Source organism: Salvia hispanica, chromosome 3, assembly GCF_029641045.1.
Source record: "Salvia hispanica isolate PSC_SH4W2 chromosome 3, Shi_PSC_v1, whole genome shotgun sequence".
NCBI classification, from domain to species: Eukaryota; Viridiplantae; Streptophyta; class Magnoliopsida; order Lamiales; family Lamiaceae; genus Salvia; species Salvia hispanica.
Genome location: NC_142694.1, coordinates 29,975,390 through 29,999,709, shown reverse-complemented (window position 1 = coordinate 29,999,709; position 24,320 = coordinate 29,975,390). Strand labels below are relative to the sequence as shown.

The 24,320-nt window shown below is 39.9% G+C and overlaps 1 protein-coding gene, 1 long non-coding RNA gene and 1 pseudogene across 2 annotated transcripts; all 3 read right to left on the bottom strand.

Annotated features, from left to right (window-relative positions):
- Positions 1 to 498: 498 nt before the first annotated feature.
- Positions 499 to 2,445, bottom strand: LOC148930535 (uncharacterized; annotated as a pseudogene).
- A 14,802-nt stretch (positions 2,446 to 17,247) lies between these two features.
- LOC148930534 (uncharacterized) lies at positions 17,248 to 17,927 on the bottom strand. Its single transcript, XM_089066509.1, has 3 exons — positions 17,899 to 17,927; positions 17,616 to 17,790; positions 17,248 to 17,481 (listed from the first exon to the last, which is right to left on the bottom strand). Exons 1-3 carry the CDS (start codon positions 17,925 to 17,927, stop codon positions 17,248 to 17,250), a joined length of 438 nt encoding a protein of 145 aa, XP_088922635.1.
- Positions 17,928 to 21,644: 3,717 nt separating this feature from the next.
- On the bottom strand, positions 21,645 to 22,813 carry LOC148930533 (uncharacterized). Its single transcript, XR_016136503.1, has 3 exons — positions 22,465 to 22,813; positions 22,306 to 22,371; positions 21,645 to 21,780 (listed from the first exon to the last, which is right to left on the bottom strand). It is a non-coding gene; the product is annotated as an uncharacterized LOC148930533 (long non-coding RNA).
- Positions 22,814 to 24,320: the final 1,507 nt, after the last annotated feature.

Below are 24,320 nucleotides of genomic sequence, written 5' to 3'. Positions count from 1 at the left end.
CGGCGTCCAATTGACCTTAGCTCCTTTCTTGAGCTGTTGAGTCATTGGTCTAGCTATTTTAGAAAATCCTTCAATAAACCTTCGGTAGTATCCAGCCAAACCCAAGAAACTTCGAATCTCATTAGGTGTTGTTGGTGACTGCCAACGTTGTACTGCTTCCACCTTTGCAGGGTCCACGCGGATCCCTTCTGCCGTTACTATGTGTCCAAGGAAGTTCACCTCGTTAAGCCAGAACTCACATTTGCTAAACTTAGCATAGAGCTTCTCGGCTCTTAAAGTCTCCAAGGTGGTCCTCAGATGTTCCTCGTGTTCCTTCTCGTTCTTCGAGTAGATAAGCACATCATCTATAAAGACTAGGACGAACTTGTCCAAGTACGGGTTGAACACGCGGTTCATTAGGTCCATGAACACTGCCGGGGCATTTGTAAGCCCAAAAGGCATTACAGTGAATTCGTAATGGCCATATCTGGTGCGGAACGCAGTCTTGGGTACATCGTCCTATCGGACTTTCAGTTGGTGATAACCTGATCTCAAGTCCATTTTTGAGAATACACCCGCCCCTCGAAGTTGGTCAAATAGGTCATCAATCCTCGGTAGCGGATACTTGTTCTTGAGCGTCAACTTGTTCAACTCTCGGTAGTCGATACACATTCTCAGTGTTCCGTCCTTCTTCTTCACGAAGAGCACTGGTGCGCCCCATGGTGACACACTGGGTCAGATGAAGCCCAGGTCTAGTAATTCCTGTAACTGTATCTTGAGTTCTTCTAACTCTTTAGGCGCCATTCTGTATGGTGCCTTCGATACTGGAGCAGACCCTGGTTCGAGATCGATTGTGAATTCCAATTGCCTGTCTGGCGGCAATCCTGGTAGTCCGTCAGGAAAGACATCTGAAAATTCTCGTACCACTGCTACATCCTCTATCTTTCGGTCCTCTTTCTCTTCTCCATTCAGATAGACGAGGTATGCAGGACATCCTTTCCTTATCATAGTGGTCGCTTGTAGTGCAGAAATTATGGACTTTCGTCGCCTCATGGAGATTCCGTGAAAGATTGTGGGTTCCTTTCCTGGGTATTGCAGCGAGATCTGCCTTTCCTTACAAAGAATGGTAGCGTAGTTTTCGGCTAACCAATCCATTCCCAATATGATGTCGACGCTCCACATCAACATCACATGCAAATTGTGAGCCACTAACTTAAGGTTTCCCATGGTGAATTCTACGTTCGAGCAAGTTCGTGAGATATCTATAAGGCCTCCTACGGGTGAGGACACCCTCATCTTATGTTCGATTGCAACAGTAGGAAGTTCTAAAGTATCCACGCAAGGTGCTGATATGAATGAGTGGGATGCACCAGTATCAAACAAAATGGCAATAGGTATGTTGAGGAGAGTTCCCATACCTGCCAGATTGCCCTGCTCCTGGTTCCCTTGCTCCATCTTGGGTTGTTTCTGCCTCAGTGCAAAAGCTCTGGCCTGAGTGGGAAGCCTTTGACATAACTGCCGCTGGTGTTGTGGTGCTGGGGGTAGGGTTGCCTTTCCTCTCGGCTCAGCTTGAAGTGCCCGCAGTTGCGGACGCTGCCCCTGATAGTTCTGTCTCCCTCTTACTCCAGCATTCTTATCTGGGCATTCTCTAGAGAAGTGTCCGCCCTTTCCACAGTTGAAGCACCTATCAGTCCTAGCCCTGCACTCCCCATGATGATTCTTTGAGCACTTAGCACAGGGAGGGGCTCTAGTTTGGTGCTCTACCATCTGATTCGGAGCGGTTTGCCTTCCACCATTCTGTGGTGGCTTCGGAGCAAATTGTTGTCTCTTATTCTCATGTGGGGCACGATCTCCATCCCACTTCCTTTTCTCTCGGAAGTTTTGTTGTTGCTGAGGTGGTGTTGCGGCAACAAGCATAGTTGACTTCTCTTTGGGCATGGCTGCCTCAATATCCAAAGCTCGACTCAGTGATTCGGGGTATGATAACCCTCCAAGGCTTGCTAAGGCCATCCTTATTTCGTACCTCAGACCGGCACAAAACTTATCAGCCATCTTTTCATCAGTATCAACTTGGTCAGGCGCATAGCGAGACATGTCGCAGAACATTCTGTCATACTCAGTAACGGACATCCGTCCTTGTTTCAGATTATAGAACTCCACTTCCTTGGTCTTACGGTAACTCTTCGGAATATACTTATCATACATTCCAGTCTTGAATTCATTCCAAGTCATCAGAGCCAGTTGCTCCGGGGTCATAGTTTTCTTCCGTGCCTCCCACCAGAAATCAGCTGACCCTGTCAGTTGGAAGGTCACACAAGTCAAGCGTTCCTGGTCATTGCAGTGCAGGAAATTGAAGATACGCTCCAAGGCACGTATCCAGTTCTCGGCCGCAGCCGGATCCCCTAAGCCATTGAACACTGGGGGGTTCTGCCTCAGAAAAAGTTCTTCCACTCGCCGCTCCTGTGGAGGTGGAGGCGGCGGAGGAGGTGGTGGGGTCATTCCTCTCCCCGCTCCATTTCCTCGTGGTACATTTTGTGGCACCTCGCCATTCCTTCTTGGCACATTCTCAGGCGTTCCAGCACACCGCCTTGGTCGTCCGACACGTCTCCGTGGTGGCATTCTGATTAAGACAAGGGTTAACATGGATTTATACTCGTTGAATGTCATGATCGTACGCATTAGATTCATTAAATACACCATTCTTTTGGACATAAGGAGCAAAATAACAAATAGCGAATAACATAGCCAAGAAACATCACATGTCATAAGTCAAGGGAAAATTGCCTCCAGTGAGGACTTAATATCTGATACATGCGAGGGCAAAAGGGAAATAAGAAAGCTCCTACAAAGTTCGATACATGAAATAAGGAAATGTAATGCTAAGCTACTGCAACGAACACGTCTGAGGCCCGTCAGATCAATCCTGCTCAGAGTCGCTGCTGATCCACATCGGGTCGCTATGACTAGTCCCCTGGTGGAGCACCTCGATCGGAGACAGCAGCTCCTCGGGGTGCCCTGGCACTACAACGGGCTCTGGTGGCTCTGGGGCTGCCACTGGTGCCATGGGAATGTCGGTCCTAGCGGCCAAATCCCTGCGCAAACGCCATATGCGGTGGTATAGCTCACTGAAGGGAGTCAAGTCCACCGGGTGGTGGGACAGCTGTAGCACCTCAGGGTGGGGCTCCACTGGAGGTGGAGGTGTCTCTGGTGGAGGTCCGGCCGGTGGTGGGGGAACGAACTCCATCCCCAAGTCAGCGAGGCCGCCAATCTGTGGCTCCTCCTCAGCGGGACCATCCTCCCTCATCTCGCTCCACTCCAAAACCTCCTCGGGCTCCTCATCCGGGTCCTCTCCCTCGGAGTCCTCCTCACTGACCTCATCGTCGTCCACGCCCTCCTCCTCTGAGTTCTTGTCGTCATCCTCATCCGCCGCGCGGCTCCCCATAGACTCGGTCTCATCACTCGAGTCGGGCGTAACCTCTACTCGGCCCCTCTCGCGGGCGGGAGCTCGAGACGACTGTCCCTCCTCGAATACTCCGCCTGCACCCCGCATGAGGGCCAAGGGTGGCAACCTGCGGAATCCCTCGCTCCCGGGCGCCTGCGTCTCTGGTGGGGGCCCATCACCGAAGTGGAAACACCCTGCTGAGACCGCGCTCAGGAAACCGAGCATATCCCCAATAGGCTCATACGTGGGAGGTGGGGACGACGTGTACAACTCGGCAGTGGCCGTCATCCAACTCTGCCACTCCTCAGGAAACAAACCGACGAGCCTCATGATACCCTCGTAGGGCTTCACCCCGTGACAGTTGGCCTCCTCCCATAACTTCGCGTAGTGAGCCACGAACTCCGCCAGCGTATCCCCATGGCAGCGGCGGTAGGACCGGAAATAGCGAACCACTGCCTCGGAATCCGCGCCAGCTCGGAGCGGCCTACGATGGGTGTAGCGCTGTCGTGCCATCTGTACGAAAGAATGGGCTCTCAAAAACGCGAAAAGAGAAAATAAAGTATAGAAGTAATATGCATAGTGAACTATATAGTACTAGCCGTCGTATCGATAAACCGTTAGGGTTTTCCCCGATAGGGGTAGATTGTATTAGTATTCGTTTTGAGTGACACGCGGGTCCTCAGAATTTTGGACTTTCTTCCTCCTTTTTAAACGTAAAGGTCGTAATATAGTATGTCGTAGTTCGCATTTATTATTCCATATTCCAATAAAAGTTAGGGGTTCGCCCTAACTTGCATGTTCCCATTGATTCCATCGCTCTTGGAAGCGGTGAAAGAGTTGTCATTCACAACTATTTGTTCATAGGTATTCAAGTCTAATATACTTTCTTAGGCGCTCTAGATTCGCATGCATAGTCCCAGATATGAGTTATTAACACCATCACCATAAGTTCAAAGATCACATAGTTGATCATGCATAGCACATTACACTTAGTGTCCAAAAAGCAACTCCTAAAGTTTCATGAAAGATACATCTTCCTCAAAAAGGTGGTATAGTTTTTGCATGACTAAAACATTATTATATATTATTTTTTTTGAAACTTTTCAAGAAATATAGGTATATACCTCCTTTGTTGTGGTTGAACGCGACGAGTCGAGGTGTTGGGTCCCATTTAAACTTTCCACTTTAGTCATATTCTAGTCTAGTACTATCATTCTAGACTAAGGCTTGAAAGAAGGTTCTTGGGTCCAGAGCGAAAGAACGGTGCTCTGATACCACTCTGTCACGACCACAACTCACTAGTGGTAGTGATTGCATCTATACGTGACTAAATAACACTTTAAAAAAAACAATATAGTGGGATAAGCATAACTGATAAGTCGAATATAGGACATTAGTCTCATAGGCGAAAGTGAATCAAGGCCAAAATAAAGTCAGAGTGCGGTTTAGGCTCATAAATTTCTAGTACAAAATCCTAATGCAGCGGAAAAGTCCAAGACAAAGTAGTATGTATGGAGACATACTACCTTGGGCTACCTATCTACTTATTTAAGGATCGTACCCAACACCTTCGCCTCCTCGTACACGTTCAACCTGCACATTAGAAAAGAAACATGCAGGGCTGAGTACTTGATATACTCAGTGGGCACATTGCCAAAAACATAATTTTCGTAAAAGTTTTGTCAGCCAGTTGAGTGAGCACGGGGTTTTAACTTAAAAGGCCCGAGTCACTAAAAGTACTTTTGTTTTGTAGTATTGATTGCGCAATCACGTAACATAGATACCATATCTGAAACGTATGTGAACCGGGAATGTGGCCACATTCCACGACGGTCACTGGACCGGCCAACTGAAAGCTAGCTCACGATCCCCATATGTGTACACTAGTCCGAGTAGGCTTTACTTCCCTACTGGGACCCGAATTCGATTAAACATAATTGGCATAGCCAAGCAGATAGGTAATCCATAAAACATAAAATGGCATGACAAAACATAAATAGCACAATTTTCACATAATCATGCTAAAAGGCAAGTTCACATTTTGAAAGAAATGCCCACCTCAAAAGCTATCTCTCTAGCCAAACAAACTCCTTGAGTTGAATTCACACGACGCGCGAAGACGTCCCTTTAGAAATCATAGAAATAATATTTAACTAGGCTTACTAAGCCACATGAACTCAACATGAATGCATCCTAATCATTCTATTCCCTTCTTTTACTTCCTTAACTCGCAAAAGTCTTTTAGCGCTAACTACTCGAGCGACTTAAATCATTTGGAGGTTTTAACAAAATTAAACAAGTGATCAACTAAAACCCATCAATTTCATTTATCATCGTGGAATTTAACTAGTGGCCCAACTTAGAGGAATTAATACACAAAGGTAGTCCATTTCTCTAATTGATTTTCTCAGTACCTGTTTTTTTTTAATTAAAGAGGCCCAACATGCACTCCCTTAATTTAAATCCTCTGGCCCAAAGACAAAAAAATAAAAAGAGGCCCAGACTTCTCCTAAATTCCATCGGTTCTTACTCTCTCTCTCCCCTTTCCATTTCACCAAATCGATTTGGGGGAAAAAGAAATCCCTAGACTCATCTCCCTCATTCCTCTCGGTGAAGGCGCCGCTCCACCCGGGTTGCCGGAGCGACGCCGGCGTTTCCCCTCGGCGTCTCGCGTCGCTGCCCATCGCCGGATGAATCGCCGTTGTTGCTCACATCTCCGTCACTTCCCACGGTGGCTCTGCACGGTCGGTTTCACCGCCGCCGTCGCGCCTTCCTGGAGCTCGGCGGATCTGTGGCGTCAGGACAGAGGAGGCATTGCCTCCGTGACTCCCTCTACCGTTACTCTCGTTCAATCCCCAGCCGAACCATCTCCACAGCCTTCATCTCCGGTGAGGGATGATCGGCATCTTCGGGATCTGTCTCTCCCTCCGTCTTGCCGCGACGCGGCTGTTGTCCGAGAGCTTGGAAGCTGCTCGTCACGGCCTCCCGATGCCGTCGCCGACGCTGCTCAGTCTGCTCCTCAGACCAGCGCCGACGCTACCGTGCCTCGCATCCCTCCGTCGTCGTCCAGATCGGGCAGCCCAATACAATTTTTTTTTTTTAAAAGCTAAGTCCTTTATACAACTTCTTTTAATTTGTTTGGCAGAAGCTTATGTTTTGGGATGAAGTCTTGTGTAAGCTAATGTTGTGGGAATCTATTGAGCTCTATGTTCTCTAAGTTCTCGGCTAAACTGTGTTGTTCTACAATGATGCAAGAGGGACTTGTTGAGGGGGGGGGGGGGGGGGTTACCTCTCGAAATTGACAGTAGCTTGAATCTCTAGTATCCAAATTTTTCAAAGTTTACACCTTCTCCGAAGCTCCTAGTTTCAGTGTGAGGGAAAAGGTGTGAGCTTGAGTTGAGCAAAGAAATGCTTGTGGGAAGAAGAAAAAAAAATAAAAAAAATAAAAGTTACCTAGGGGTGTAGGAGCCGTCTGCAAGAGCTCTTCTCCTCACTCATAACTCTCTATTGTGGCTGAAAATTTTATGTGGAATTATGTTGTTGAGAAGTGGAGAGGGGAAGTAAGAGGGGCTGCTTTTATAAGCCTCAAACCTTGGCTTCTTGTAGCAGATTCTTGGGCAATGGAGTTCCTATATTTGGCTACAATTTTAGTTCCCTTTTAAGCTTTATGATTAGGCTTCCATGACTACTTTGGTGTAACTTATGAGGCTTCCTTCTTGGCTGCTCCAAAACGTCTATATGGGTCAAACTTGGGCTGCCCCTTTTTCAAGATCCTTACTCTTTTTATCTTACCACATTAACCTATGAATTTGCTGGACTTGTACTTATTCTATTTTTGGTGGTACCTTGGCAGGTTGATGTGGAGGTTCTCTTTTGGCACCTCTCTGGTCTCCAAGACCGAGAAGGATGTGAGAGGGGAAGAAGGTTTACTTATCATTTTTTTTTGTCTCTTATCCCCTTTGATTAATCCTTCATTCTAGGTTAGAGATAGATGAAAGTTGTACTCCCATTTCCATGTAATACTAGGTATTGGAGTTGTTAAAGAAGTGTATAGTATTCTTTATTTTAGTATTCTTCAATTAAGCATCATGATCATGCTGTGGAAATGGTCATGCATAGTTGAATCTGCCTATATGTTTACTCCCAAGTATAAATATATATATATATATATATATATATATATATATATATATATATTCATTATTCATTTACTTTCATACTTTACAAATTCTTTATCATTCCTTTAATAGAAGTGCCCCCCTTTGATTTCTCCATTTTGAAATTGTTCAAGCCCTTTATTTATGAAACAAAATACTTAGCATTCAAAGGTCGAGATTACAACGAGAGTTCTATGAGCACACAACTTCCAAAAGAAGCTAATTAAGTTAAAAGTTTCCGATTTATCTTGAAATGAAAGAATGAAATTCCGGGGCGTCACAGTGAGTTAGCAATTAATCACTCCTCGTAGCATGAATATACACTACTTATAATATAGCGTACGGTCACGTTAAAATACACATAGTCTTCAATCCCCAACTAAGACGAATGTTACATTATTAGATCTTAAAATGATTGGATGAGATTAAAGCTCACAGATTTCAATAAATAGTACTACCTCCGTCTCCCAAATTTTGACACAGTTTACTATTTCGGTCCGTCCCTGAAAATTTGACACACTTCACTTTTTATCATTTTTGGTAGTGGACCTCATATTCCACTAACTCATTCTTACTCACATTTTATTATAAAATTAATACTTTAAAAGTAGGACCTACATTCCACCAACTTTTTCTACCCACTTTCCATTACATTTCTTAAAACATGTGCCGGGTCAAAGTGTGTCAAAATAGTCAATCTGTCATAAAATAACAATTTTCATGATTTTTTTATATCTACATTGTGTATTACAAATATCAACACAGTGACATTAAAATTTCAACATAAGTACACGAAAATATCAACACCGTACATGCATTATATTGATATTGTTTTTAAGAATTTATAAAATATGGTTATCAACATATACGAAAATTGAAATAAAAATTATAAAATTTCATCATCCGATCATAATCGTAATATATGCAATTGAGATCTCATCGGAGATAAGGGGGTATGTTTTTTTGAATTAGCATTTGTATCTTGAACAAGTGAAACACTTCAAATGGTTGGTCTTAAGCTAAATATAGTATGTAATTGTTTGTTGTCTTCTTCTAATCTATCAATATATAAAGGGAGAGTTTTTGGAAAAAAAATTTAATGTCAGTTTTTTTGGCGGGAAAGTGATGGCTGACTGTGTAATTTTTTATTTGGTCTCTTTATTCTGCATCTTCTAAAATAAAATTCGCTATTGGACCAATTAATTGTCCAATACAAGTATACAACCACAAACAATAGCTTCCCAGACAAGATTGAAATCTCTGTAAATAACCTTATAAGTTCTATGAAGAACTAAACCAAATCAATCTAAAAAATAAAACTACAACACACTTTAATTCGCCGGCGCCGGAAGGAGAGCCGGCGAGACTTAGCGGTGGAACAATGAGGAAGGACGGTGGCGCGGCGTGTGAGGGAAGCTGGGCAGCAGCGAGCCGCGACGGATGACGAAGGCGGCGAGGCTGAGGAAGGTGGGGAACGGCGGCTGGGCGAGCTATGCAGTGCGGCGGGTTTGGAGGAAGCAAAGCGGGCGGCGAATCACGGCGGTGGACGGCGAGGCAAGGCGTGCTGACGAAGTGTGCTTCGAGGCAGGCGGGGCGGGCGGAGAGAGAGAGCGAGAGAGAGGGGAAGGCGGCGGCGCATGAAGGAGGTAGGCGGCGGCGGAAGGGGTAGGATGCCGTTGAGGGGGAGTGAGAGAAATGATTTAGGGTTTCATGGAATATTAGTTACTATTGTATACTAATTGGGCTCTAATTTTGGGCCTTTAAACGTGGCATATAATTTGGATTCTAATAGTTTAGTATAGATAAATAATGATTTTTTTAATTAAATACTATTCCCTCCGTTCCATAGTAATGGAGGCAAAATTTTTTGGCACGGAGATTAAGAAAAATTGTGTTAGATGAGTTAAGTAAAGAGAGAATAAAGTGAAAAATGAAAAAGGTAGAGAGATGAAGATAGAAAAAGTAAGAGAGAGTAAAGTAGGCGTGGAAAAATGTGTTAACTTCTACTAAAAAAGGAAATGACTCTATTACTATGAAACGGACGGAAATGGAAAAACACCCCTATTACTATGAAACAAAGGGAGTAGAATTTATGTTAGAACTCTATTATTATTATTACATTATAATAAAGCAAGGTTCTAAGTAAGATTTTAATTTATTGCACTTTGTATATATTTTGAATACTTAAAACATATGGATGCATTTTATTTTGAGGTGATAAACGTAAATACTTTCAAGTTATTCAAGGATATTATCATCCAAGACAAGTTTCCATAGTAAAAATATGTGAACCTATTTTTCTAATTGTTTTATATTTGTATTATTAATATTGTCGGTTAATTATTTTGAGATGAACGTGCGTATGGCATTATGAAGAATAAACGCACTAATATTAATATATTATCACCTCAAAAAATACCTTTATTTATCGTGTTTTTAACTGGCAATACTAACCCTTTGTCGTTTATATTTAATTCCCAGCCTTTCTCTTTCTAAAATAGAATAAAAATGTTAATATTAATTTGTATATTAATTATCACATATTTAAATTTGTATATTAATTTCTTGAATATTTTTTATTACTCTTTGGTATATTAAATATATGTTTAGAATTTGAAATGTTTTATTTATTAGGAAGGAGAAAATTATTAATTTAGAGTAGGACAAGATAAAGTACATTTTTTTTTTTAAATATTTTTTTGGTGTTTTGAAAATTTTTCTACAGTTTCATTAATACTCACTCCATCCCACAATAATTGTCACTCTTTTACATTTCGGTTCGTCCCATAATAATTGTCACACTTCATTTTTTATCATAAATGGTACTCCCTCCGTCCCGGCTAAGATGACACATTGCTTAGCCGGCATGAGATTTTAGGAGTTATTGGTTAAAGTGTTTAATTGAAGAGAGAGAAGGTGGAGGTAAATATTAAAGTAGAGAGATAAAGAAAGATGGATATTTTAATAGGAGTGAGAAAAAAGTGGTTGTGTGTATAAATTGGAGAGAGAAAGTTACCAAAAAATAAAATGTGTCATCTTATTTGAGACAAACTAAAAAGGAAAACGTGTCATCTTAAACGGGACGAAGGGAGTAATTAATTGTGGGACGGAGGGAGTATAAATTGATTAATTAAATTGATATATTACTTTATAAAATATTTTTTTACTATTTATTATATTGAATTTATTTTAAAAAATAAATAAAAATTTTATTTATGTTTAATATTGAATTTAGTATTTTTCTTATTTTTTGTTTGCATTTATGAATACTTATGTTTTGTTAATCAGAACTGGTGAACTATTTATTTGTTCAAATAGTTTGCTTTTTTTTTTCTTTTGTAAATAGTTGTATTACATTTTTCTTTATTTGTATGTATCAAATATTAAAATAGTACTCTCTTGATTCCATAGTAGTGGAGTCATTTTGTTATTTTGATACGTTCCATTATAATGAAGTCATTTCCTTTTTTATTAAAGTCAACATATTCTTCTCACTTACTTTACTCTGTCTTACTTTAATCTCCCTTCATCCCTCTACCTTTTTCATTTTTTTCTTTATCCTTTATTTAATTAACCCACTTAACACAATTTTTCTTAGATTGCGTGCCAAAAAGAAACACCTCCATTACTATGGAACGACGAGAGTATACAATCATCTGCTAAAATATGAAATGTTTCATTGAGAGTTGGTTGAGAGAAGTACAAATATCTTTATGTTGTTGTTTATAATATTTTTAATTATTTATAATATTATAAATACTTTTTTTAATTAGTTCTTATCTCTAAATATATTTTTATACTTATATACTCTATATTCTTTATTTTAAATTAATTTATCTTCAATATTTGAAAATTTTTGTCTTGTGCATAGCACAGGTGTCAACACTAGTTGTTTTTAAAGGAACAGTCATTGTCTTTTTGTCATCTTGTTGAGTATTCTTTTTTCTTGCTGCAGCATAACTATGGCGAGGAAGGTAATGTAGCTCATTTGGACACCTGAATACTAGTATGATCGGATGACTTAGCTAGTATTGAAACATTACTAAACTTGCAATGCAGTTTCTTTTGTATATTCGGTCACTTACTTTGGTTTCCTGTTGTGTATTTCCTCTCGCGTACCTACCGTTCGACATATTGCTTTTTTTTTGGTAACCGTACTTTACTTTGGGAGGAAAACAACACTCTCATAGATTGTTTGTTGCTAAAAGAGCGGTGCATTTAGAAGGTTCCAATGTTGAATGTTAATTACACGATGATGCCTTATTGTTTCATATTTCAATTTGAATTGTTAGTTTAAAATTTTCAATAGCTATGGTTTTGTCTATTTTAAATTTACATCGCAACAACTCCACGTGGTATTGATTATTAGTCACACACACAAAGAACACTACAAAAATCTCGCGATTTACCAACTGACATTTTTGCTACTAAACGCCTAAATTCCATTGCTAAAATTCATTAGCAGCAGATTAGTAGAAATATAAGCCTTAGATAACCAACTCCATTCATGCACAATAAATAAAGATTCAAGATGTTTTTTTTAATTAAAAAAAAAAACAAATTAGAAAGCAAAATGGTGCTGAAGTCGGCAGAATTGGGGAAAAGGTTTGTTCGTCGAATGCAATGCAACAAATGTTGTTGTAAGGCATGAGAAAAATAATAAAGATCTCAAGCACGCCGCCATTCTTCCCTTTTTCCTTAATCACTTTAAGCATCGAAAACAAATTTGTAACACTACTATAAAATACTACTAATATATATCCGAAGTACTCTCATAACTACTACAAGAAGATGTTTGGCATTCTTCTCAAAAGAGTCCAAGGCAGTGTGTTACAATAAATATTGTAAACATCTAGGATAATATGTGTGAATTTAACACTGAGTCTGACAATAATGATGATGGGTGTTATTTTTTTTGGTATTGAGAAACAAAATTGTACGCCTTTTCTATTCCTATTTGTCGGTCCAATTCTATTTGAAACGGTTGGTTAAGATGTAGTACAAATTAATTAATTAACTTAAACATTCTAGTAACTGGTGCATCGGCAATAATAATCGGTTGAGATATATACAAATTAATCAGCAAAAAAATAATTTTTAAAACTCCTATTATTATTATTAATTAATTAAGTTGATATTATATCTACGTTTTAAAAGAAAATACCAACTCATAGTACTCCCTCCGTCCCAAGAAAGGCTCCTTTCTTGGGCAGCACGAGAATTTATGCAACTTTATATTTTGTGTGAAGTGGAGAGAATAAATCAAGAGAGATGGAATAAAGTTGAGAAAAATATGTTTTCATTTTTAGTAATGAAACATTTTGATTGGGACAAATCAAAAAGGAAAGTGGATCATCTTTAATGGGGCGGAGGGAACAGTATTTTATTAACTTTTAAATTACGGTCCTATAATAATTTGGGATAAGTAAAAGACCAAGCAGCCCACGGCCTCATCAAACAAAAACCAAAAACCTAGAACTGAATTCTCTCGATAAAATTCTCTTTCAAGTATATCGTTATTAGCTAACATGGCTGCCCGTTTGGCTTCCTCCGCCGCGCGTCGTTGTTTTCGATCTATCAATTTGTTTGCACGTGGACCAGAGCTCAATTCCACCACAGGTTCAAATCTTCTATATTTTCAAATGATAAGTATGGTTTACGGTTTATATTTCAGATATGAGCTCTACTATTTTTATTTTATTTTATACCCACTAAAGACCTAGCTAGAGTGATAGTATTAATTATTTCGATTTAGTTTCGACGTTACATCTTATTTATTATTTCAACATTGCATTTTACTTCTTTGAGTGGTAGCATGATAAAAACAATGAATAACTTATTTAAAACCATTTTAATATTTTCAAATATTCAATAAATTACTACTAAAAATAAACACCTCGATCCTTAATAATACCACCATTAGTGAGTAGCTGATTCAATAGTGCAGTGTCATGTGTACTTTTGTTTTGAAAAAGAAAAATCGAGAAACAAAACCGTGGTGATTCAAGATCCATATATGAGTAGTATTATTTTCTAAATAAATCATGGTGCTTTCTTTTTTCAAAATCGTGACAATTATTGAATTTATCGGGAATTGAGACGTGTATACATGGATAGTAGCGAAACATAATATTTTATATAAAAAATAACGGCTCATTCTTTATTGCAGAATATGTGTTACAGTGAATAACGTAAAATGAAATCTCTTCTTCTTATAATTATTATTGGATTGCTATAAATCTAGCATCGTTTCTTCTCAACAAGACTATATCCATTCCCATTCTTCTTTCTTTACATTGACTCTCCAAATTCCTCCATACTCTATATAGTCTTCCCATTTTCTCTAATTCCTCTCTCAAAAGTCAAAATGAAGCCACCATCACCTTTGTTGAAAAAACCTCAATTCTTCTTCCCATCCTCTCATCCTAATATTCTCTAAAAAATGCTCGTACTTTCAAAAATGTTGTTTCATCTTTATGATTATATTATCATGCTCAATAGATGTAATTGTTTTAAATTTACGGAAATAGATAGGGTAAAAGAGGAGTAGTAAAAGATTTAGTGCGTGTTCGGTTCATCCTAATTCGAAAGCCAAGAAATAAATGTTGACTTAAATAAATATGGACGGGCCCACCATGTTCCGTGTCGATGTTGTATGTTTGGTGTTTCACATTTGGAGAGATGAAATGGGATGAAGCGTGTTGTCAGACGATAATATCCTCATAAATCTTCCAAAATGCCACCTACCCCTGCATCCCAAATAAATCCGGGAAACCAAATGTGAAATTTTCAAAAGTCCCTCCAAAAATGTTTAACCCTCCGCGGTCTGAATCACTTTTAAATACCACTTGTTTGACGGTCACGAATCATGCTCTCTTGAATCAGTCATCAAACGTTTCCTCCTACAACGACGTCTCGTCAAGACCCGACGTTTTGATATCATCTCATCCCTATTTCCTTTTGTTGGTCGTCCTAAGCTCAATTTTGTTTAACGTGTTTGTTGTTGTGTATCTTAGGATAATATGTCCCAGCCGATGGGTTCTGTTTCAGCTGGAGTTGGTGGGAGCGACGGCGTTTCAAGTGTGTATTTCCGTTGACTCTGTTGTTATCGACCGTTGTATTGTGTACGTGTTTATTTATGTATAAGCTTGTCATTGGTGTTTTTCTTTTCAGTTAACGCTGACAAAGCAGTTAGAAAGTTCAAAAAGGGTGACCGGACCCGTCCCATGTGGTCTCCAAGAGAAGAAGAAATTCTCATTGCGACTTTGGTGAACTGGTTGTGTTGGGATGGAAATCCGACAATGGGTTTCGGTTGGGTTATCTCCCAAAATATGATGATAGCATCCGTCAAGAATTTCCCGCATGTGATGTACAAATTAACGTCATGGAAAACAATCTACACTAGCCTCCGTAATATTTTGGATTGGACCGGCGTTGGGTTTCACTCGAACGGTGACTACAAGATAGACATCGACGACGAGCAATGGGAATACGTTGTGTAGGTGACTAAAGACATAGCACGTTTGATTATTTCTTTACGCGTTATCGTGTTAGGTTTGTTCACCGTTATCATGCGGAACAAGTCTTGGTCCTTCTGGGAGACTTGGAAGTGCATATTGGTAAAGATCGAGCCACGGGTGCCGGAGCAGAGAGTATATCCGACGCAGCTGGTCGCCTCCGCGATGGGGCGGTGGAGGTAGTCATTGCGACGAGAGTGACTCATATCAATTGTTTGGAACAACCCCTTACTGATGTGGATAAAGTTGAAGATGATCCAATCGTCGACCCTAACGACTCCGGGACCAGCGAGAAGCCAACTTCAACTGCGAAAACTGTGGTTCACACTGACGTTATGCTTATGTACTTTTTGGCTAACTTACACTCAGAGACGAACACAAGGTTGGAGGTGATTTCCTCGAAAATCGGTTACGACTTTGACCACGGCCATGCTCGACAAGCGGTGTTTGATAAGCTTAGTGATGTCGAGGGTCTTACCATCGACCAGAAGTACCAACTATGCAACATATTGGGTGATAAACCGTAGAGGCTTGAGGTGTTCATGGGGATGCCAGCACATGCTCGTCTTGGTTACCTTCTTAAGCTGATGCATGACTGATTGCCCGGTGATAGATGACTCCCAGCGTTTGGTGGCCGTGTTTCGATGTCATTTTTATAGTAGTATTATGCTTTATTTTCTATATTATGTGTTGGGTTGTAATACTTACTTAGCGGCGGTAATTTTGTTTCAACATCCGCCTACGTTTTGGTTGTGTTTGTAAGTTATTGAACTCTAAACCCTATTTTCGTTATGACAAATGCATGAGTTTGAATGTTTTTTTGTTTTGATGTGGTGTTGCGGAGTACACAATCCTAGTACCGAATTAGGAAACAAACAATGTTGCAAGACAACTCCAACCCGATCTCCACGTCGACGCCAAAAGAAAAAGATACAAGTCAAATTCTAACTTGACGCATCACATACAACAATCTACCCCATGCATGCATTTACATCACAACAATATTTTCGGAAACAACCATCAACAATTTAACAAATGCAACAAAAACCACACATGATTTTGGTTACCTATCACCATTCCAAAATAGGTACATAAACAATGATGAAAGCATACAAAAACTACATACGCATAATGGCTTCCTAACGGTGGGAATTCACAACCATTCTTGTGGGCACAACAAAACACGCCCACGCCTCGGTTCACATCTATGCTGGTATTGTCTTGCTTGACATCGTTACGAAGTGAATGATTTGAATAATATGGGGTTTAACCCCTTGGCATGGGTTCTTGGAATTCTGTGTAGTCGTCTCACCACTTGAACGATCCTGAATGGTCATTGCGGATTGGACACTTGTAGTAGAACTGACCCGCATTTTTTGATGCTTTGCCGGCACATAGCCGGACCTTCCTTCCCCTTCCACATGCACAATGCGGAGGGTAAACTCAATTGGTCATGTTGGAATATTTGAATCTGCAAACACCAGTTTATTCAAATGAAAACAACCGAACAAAAACAACAAAACATGTATGCATTGAGTCGTACACATTCACTAGTATAGTTCAAAATATTCAGCAAACAATGGTAAAACATTCTGTGGTCATTCAAGTTGACTATGATTCCACATGGCGTTAGCTAAATTATCACGGAACTGCGTCCATTCGGTAGTGGGTTCAACGTGGTCAACAAACTCATTTCCGGTTCCTTCCGCCTTCTCTACGTTGTATTCAACATACCCATCTAGCTGCACCTCGATTGGGTCTACCGGCATCTCTCGACGTATGAAATTATGTAATGAGAAACACACCATTATTAAACGTATTTGTGTTTTGATCGTGTAGTACGAAGCATTACGTAGAACACCCCATCGCATCTTTAACACAACAAATGCACGTTCAATAATAATTCAAGGTTTGGTGTGATGCATGTTGAACATCTCTTTTGGATTCTGCTGGCTTTCATTCCTTGGTGCTCATTCCTTGAGATAGTACCGCACACCCCCTTGTATGGTGTCAAGAAATCGTTGCTATTAGCATATCCATTATCGCATAGATAATAACATCATGAAACATTACAACAAACGTTATTTGTAAATATGTGGATAGGTAAGCATACCCCGATAGCATGTATTCAACGCATGGATTCATTTCAAGTTTACCGACCTTTAGGAAACTTCAAACCCCGATCACGACTAACTGCATTGCGTAAAATTCGAGAGTCACTTGCAGACCCCTCCCATCCTGGTGGCACGTACACGAACCGCATGTTACAGTCATAAACTGCTAGAGCATTGGTTGTGACTTGACCTTTGCGGATTCGGTAGCTAGGCTTGTCCGTATTGCTAACTAAAACATTGATGTGCGTACTGTCGGGTGTACCTAGACATCCCTAGTCATATGCAACAAGGTAAACAACGGAAACGAATAGAAAAGAACATACGTAAATAAGACGACAAGTTGAGTAACATTACTTGAAACCATTTCCAACGGTAGTCGACGCAATCTGCCGCTACTGACACGCACCAGCTTCAACAACAAAACCCCATGTAGGTTGAGGACAACGGCCAAAACATTGTTCACGTAATGCGAAACCGTGAACCCCGACCTCCACAACTGAAACTTAACCTCGCGATTCTTTTGGTGGTGTGTTAAAACGCTGATGATCATGGCCACCTGCCCCTCCACACCCACGCACTTTCTAGTTTTTACACCAGAACGGACAGAGAGAATGCGACATAGCCAACCGAATGTGTTCTAATCCATTTGTAAATTAACGACACAATTATAATCGGTGACATTAACCAACCTATCAAGATGCTTCACTTGCATTGGCATTTTCTTGATGAGACTATATATCCGTGCTTCCTCCACAATAACCCTTCTTTTGCGACGACTGGTACAAATAATGTACTTGTGCAAAAGGGTTGTTGTTTCTATGCGCAGGTTGTTGTACTCTCCTCCCCCATTTCATCAAATCAAAATTTTACTCATGGCGTCACTGATCCTCCGCAGGTTTCTCAGAAACTACTTATCTCGCATTCCTCCTCTTCCTGTGGTTGTTCACATGACCGACAATTGCATCAGGGTACTCTCAATTTCTCTCTACCTAGCTAGCATAGCTTATGTTTAGGGTACTCTCAATTTATCTCTGCCTAGCTAGCATAGCTTATGTTTATTGTATGCAATGTCGGTTTTACAAACATTTATGAACGAGTAAATACTCATAATGTTTATTAAATACTATTCATAATGACTCTCAGTCGTTTCGATTTTTCTATGTTTGAATCTCTTATTGATTGTAATTTCTTTGAGTTGGTAGTTTTGTAAACATAGCTTAGATTTCTTGCTCTTGAATTAAAAAGGTCAATGAGTGTCAGGTCATAAGCTTCCAATTTTATAAGATCTTCAAATCTATGGGCCCGCCTTTGTTATTTTCTCTTCTTTTGTCTCTTATATTCTCATGAGTGACTCATCTTTTTCCATTTCATCCAATGTCTTCCCACTCTTCTTCTTCTTCCTCCACCAAACAAGAATGCTTTTCATCAAACCCTTTTTCCTCTCTTGTCTTTCACCTCTTCTATACTCACCCTTGCGATGTTGGTGTTTTTATTAACTTCTCCTCCATGGAAAGAACTAAGATGCTCTAACTTTTTATCCCAGCTACTCATTGCTCTCTCTCCTTTTTCTTAATTCTGTAGCTACTTCCATGTCTGCCTCACGCTGCACTTTTTCATCACTGCTGCTTTCTCTTTTATGCAATAGATGTTAGTTTTATTTAATGTTTTTTTATACGGAGAATGCAACTATTGCATTGTAACTGACCGCCCTTCTTAAGTCGTCGCTTCGCTTGAGGATAAGTGAAGGCAATTGTTTCGGGTTCCACTAATCCTTCACACTTGATTGCCTTATCAGATTTTCTAACAGGTTATTAGTATATTTTCATAATTTTTTGCTTATTGTTGTTGCTGTTGTGTGCTTAGTTGATGCTTTTTAATCTAAGTCCTTTGAGCGGGATGGATTACTCTCTTGGTTCCCTACAAATCACTTCACATTGTCAATGGTGCTACACTCGATTATTTTGACCACTCTATATATGCTCAGCTTTTCTGGTATTAGTTTCTTCTTGTTAATTTTTCTCTATTCTTCTTCTTTTACTAACACTTGTAACCATGTAGGTGACTGATAATCCGAATGTACCCTCTCACCCAAAGATTTACTACTACAATAATCCTAGTACCACATTTCTCCTCTCCGACGACATGGTCAAAACCAACTAATTTTCCTCTTAAAAAGTTAGTTAATACATTTTTGTTGTTATTTCTGATTTGTTGATATTTCTAATTTTCCATTCAGATGTTTCATCTAGGTTTTGAAAAGATGTCATCCAGGTTTTTGATGTGATGATACACACACGGTTGTTCTCATACGTTGAACTATTTCTAAAGCTACTGAATGTCGTGAGGGGGATACTAGAGCATGATCTCGTTGTTGATATGGTCCTACTGATGATATGGGCAAATTGTGTCCCCTCAATGTTCATATATTGAACAATGCAGTTAACGAAGTTTGTTTGTTAGGGAAACCCAGAGTGGGGCTGTCAATGCTAGGCATGTTTCATAAGCACATATTTGGGGAGCATACTTTGCCAGACTGTGAGTTGCTGATTTCAGCCTTTCGAGGCTTGGAAAGACCAAGGAAGCAATTTCTTTGGCCCATTACATGATCAAAGCGGGGCTGATCCTTGATGATGATGCGGCATAGAAGGAGAAGGTTCTTTTTCTTCTCTGATCTATTTTTGTTATTTAATTTTTTGTTGGCAATTGATTGTTCTTTGAATTCGATTTATACTTATCTTTAGTTGATTATAGATAAAAAAAAATAGACTTATCGTAAATGAGGGGTTTGAATTTTGGTCGATCAAAAGAGATTTTGTAATTTAGTTATACGTCTAATTCTGTTTAAAGCTGAAATAACAACAATACACACAACATCTCATATATAAAATGATAGCAGAAGGGGAAGCAAAGTACAAATATTGGTGCTGCAACAATGCACACGACATCTCATCGATATGTTGTTGGTCGATGTGATTTTCCTTACTGTCCTTTAGTGCGTGTTATGGCTTTAAGTTATGTATAGTAGTATAATTCTATAACCATGGAGCCATTGTCCATTTTTCGTCATATTATAAAGGTTAATGAATTCTACTAGTAATTGGCATAAGTGGAGGCTGCCAATCGTTCCTATTCAAAGGGAAACTGGCAAAAATTTTCATGCACCGTTGTTAAGTGTTTTGGACGAGACGAAGGGGTATGTTTTTTTGAAGTAGCATTTGTATCTTGAAATAGTGAAACTCTTCAGCTGGTTGGTCTGAAGCTAAATAAATTATACAATTGTATGATGTTTTCTTCTAAATCTAACTGTCATTGTCTTTATGTCATCTTGTTGAGTACTCTTTTTTTTTACTGCGCATAACTAAGGCGAGCATAGAAATGTAGCTTATTTTGACACTTGAAGACTAATATGTTCGGATGACTTAGCTAGTATTGAAACATTACAAAACTTGCAATGCATCTTCTTTTGTATATTCGGTCACTTACTTTGGTTTCCTGTCATGTATTTCCTCTCGCGTGCCTATTGTTCGACATATTGCTTTTTTTTAAACCATACTTTACTTTGGGAGAAAAACAACGCTCTCATAAATTGTTTGTTGCTAAAAGAGGGGCACATTTAGAAGGTTCCAATGTTAAATGTTAATTGCTATGGTGATGCCTTATTGTTTTATATTTCAATTTGAATGGTCAGTTTAAAATTTTCAATAATTATGGTTTTGTCTATTTTAAATTTACATCACAACAACTCCTTGTGGTATTGATTATTAGTCACACACACAAAGAATGGTTACATGTGACATGGTTCGAAGGAAATATGAAAAATTTACATTGCAACAGATGGTCAGAGTTTCCATGCAAAGTAGTTATATAAGCCACATATAACCAACTCCATTCATACACAACAAACAAAGATTCAAGATGCTTTTTTTAATAAAAAAACAAATTAGAAAGTAAAAGTCGGCAGAGTTGGGGAAAGGGTTTCTTTGTCGAATGCAATGCAACAAATGTTGTTGTAAGGCATGAGAAAAATTATAAAGATCTCAAGCAAAGTACAATTATTGGCGGTGCACCAATGCACACAACACCACATCCAGGGGCAATTTATAAGACTTAATCAATAGATTGTTGTCGATTTGATTGTCCTTTTTCCATCATATTATAAGGGTGAATGGGTTTTAGTAGGGTTGGGTAAATATACCGAAAAATAGTATATCTGTCACGACTGCATTTTCTAAGGATAGAAAACACGGTTGATCGCGACTAATGGGGGATTAAAGAAGCGGGGAAGAAAGGGGAAAACAACAACTCAACCATAGCTCGAAATAAATGATAATAGCTCGAATAAAATCAGAGTATCATTTCGAAAATCAACAACTCGAAACAAAAATTATCTCAATAATCACAACTCAAACTGAATAGTATCCCATCAACACATGAACTCAAAAGAAATAATATTTAGCTGAAGCGTTCATGAGAGGAATAATATTATGTATGAAGACATAATATATTCAAAACATTTATGCTATCCTTTTCACTTTCATGCTCAACATCCACCACGCTCGTCACAGCTCAACCTGCATATAGGGAAAACACATGCAGGGCTAAGTACGTGATGCACTCAGTGAACTCATGCCAAAAAAATATTTTCATCAATAAGGTTATGTCAAACCACCATTAAGTGAATCTCAGGTTTTACTTAAAAAAAATGCCGAGAAACACTAAAATCATATCCATCATAAAACTTGATTGCGCAACCATCTATCATCATCATCATCATCATCCATCATCCATCATCCATCATCCATCATATACCATATCTGAACCATCGTGTGAAACGAGAATGTGGCCACAAACTCGATCACTAGACTGGCTGACCCGAAAGACGGCTCACAATCCCTATCAATGCACTAGTCTAAGTAGGGGTTCAAACCCTAGTTAGAACCGAATTCGTTAACTATCAAAGTCTAGTAGGATGTTATCCTAGTAGACAATCAGATAGGCAATTCAAAATATACAGATGCGGCATGACATAACATTTAAACCACCCTTGTGTCACCATATTCATCTCTGGAAAAAAAAGTTTATGTAATAGAGCCCACCTTGTTTGCTTATTTCGTCAACTTGACTCTCCGTTCCGGCTTTAAAATAGCGTGCAAGAAAATCACCTTTTTTTAGAACATAAATACGAAACAAAAATCAGACTTTAGGAAAAAAAATTATTTAAACACAAAGCATGCATCATATGTGGTTTATTTTACCCTTCGATCTTTCTTAGGAACTTCTGAAATTTTCCATGAGTTCAAAATGTCAATCTTCATCTCCATTTCAATTTTCGCGGTCGCCCGAGACAACGCTGGCGTCGTCGGCCGGCCATTTGAACTCCCAAAATCCTACTCCTTTGGCCCTTTTTCATTCTTGAACTTCATTCGTAGTCCACAGGTTAAAACTCCGGCTCAAACAATTATAGATGTAGCCCAACCTTTTCTTTTTATTAATTCCTGCCCAACAAGTAATTAAATAAATTGGCAGCCCACTTATTTAATTTCCTTAGCCCACAATTGGATTAATCCTTTCAGCCCATAAGGTCCAAGAGAATATTCCCATCTGGCAAAATTGGCGGTCCGGATCACCTAATGCATTCTCTAATCCATTTCCTATTCCACCCCTCACAAACATATTATATTATAGTGGGGTCCACTCTCATGTATGTGAGAGGTGGAGTATGAAATGAATTAAGGAATGCATTAGGTGATCCGGATTGCAAAATTGGAGTCCCCAATTCTCTCTTCTTTCTTCACTGACGAAGAGGACTCACTCGTTGTGATTAAACAACCACCACCCCCGTTTCCTCAACTCAGGCAGCAAGACAAATAAAATCCCCAATTTGATGTTGATTTCTATCCTGACTCCACGCTGCAATTTCCGTCGCCCGAAAACCAACATTTTGAAGATAGCAGCGGCCACCGCCGTTTCTCCCTCATTTCACTTCTTATTAGAAATGGACCACTCACCCCTTAAAAGGCCTTATAAGGGGGAGGGTTATCCACACTTATATAGATTAGATTGGATCATCACCAAGTCGATGTGGGACAGAATTTAGAGAATTTAACACGCCCCCTCACGTGTGGGCCGGAAAGGACATTGGTCTTCCATCACGTGGGTAGGCAATGCTAGAGATAAGAGAACCATCATCGATGTGGGCCGGAAAGGACATCGGTCTTCCACTCGTGAGGTAGATAAGAGATAAAGAGAAAACCATCATCGACTTGGGCCCGCTCTGATACCATATTAGAAATGGACCACTCACCCCTTAAAAGGCCTTATAAGGGGGAGGGTTATCCACACTTATATAGAGAAGCTAGGATCATCACCAAGCCGATGTGGGACAAGATATTAGAATTTTAACACGCCCCCTCACGTGTGGGCCGGAATGACACATCGGACTTCTATCACGTGGGTAGGCAAGAGAAGAGATAAAGAGATAAACCATCATCGACTTGGGCCCTGCTCTGATACCATATTAGAAATGGGTCACTCACCCCTTAAAAGGCCTCATAAGGGGGAGGGGAGGGTTATCCACACTTATATAGAGAAGCTAGGATCATCACCAAGCCGATGTGGGACAAGATATTAGAATTTTAACACTTCTCTCTCGCCTTCGGTGCTCTGTTCCGTCAGCCCCTCTCCACTATCGTTACGACACAGCGCCGTCACTGTCCGTCCCCTTGCTGTTGCTGGTTCATTGCCGCCGCTACTGTCCGCGATCAAGACTGCGATGTGTTGCTGCCCTCGCTGACACTGTCCGCCGTCGCAGTCCGGCAGTCCGGTAGATGCTGCGCCGCTGTTGCTGTTCAAAGACCTGTCGAGCAGCCGATCCATGCCTTCGTCGGGTCAGCCAGCCTGCTTTGTCCGGTCCTGCCACCATGTTGTCGTACCCCGCTGCTGTTCGGACAGCCGGCTCGCTTCTCTTGTGAAACTGAAATTGATGTCCACATAATGAGGCTTCTCCTTGCTGAAAATTCTCAATTGAAGGAAAAAGAAAAGGAGTAGACCAAATTTGGTGTATTTGTATAGCAACGTGAATCAACCAAACATGAAATAGTGACTTTATTGA

Excerpts from the sequence above, each read along its gene's own strand:
- LOC148930534 (XM_089066509.1), bottom strand. The coding sequence starts at position 17,927 with ATGCCAATGCAAGTGAAGCATCTTGATAG. Across the intron at positions 17,791-17,898 it reads CAAGTGAAGCATCTTGATAG|AAAGTGCGTGGGTGTGGAGG; the intron begins GTTGGTTAATGT and ends TGTAAAAACTAG. Across the intron at positions 17,482-17,615 it reads GGGTTTTGTTGTTGAAGCTG|GGATGTCTAGGTACACCCGA; the intron begins GTGCGTGTCAGT and ends GCATATGACTAG.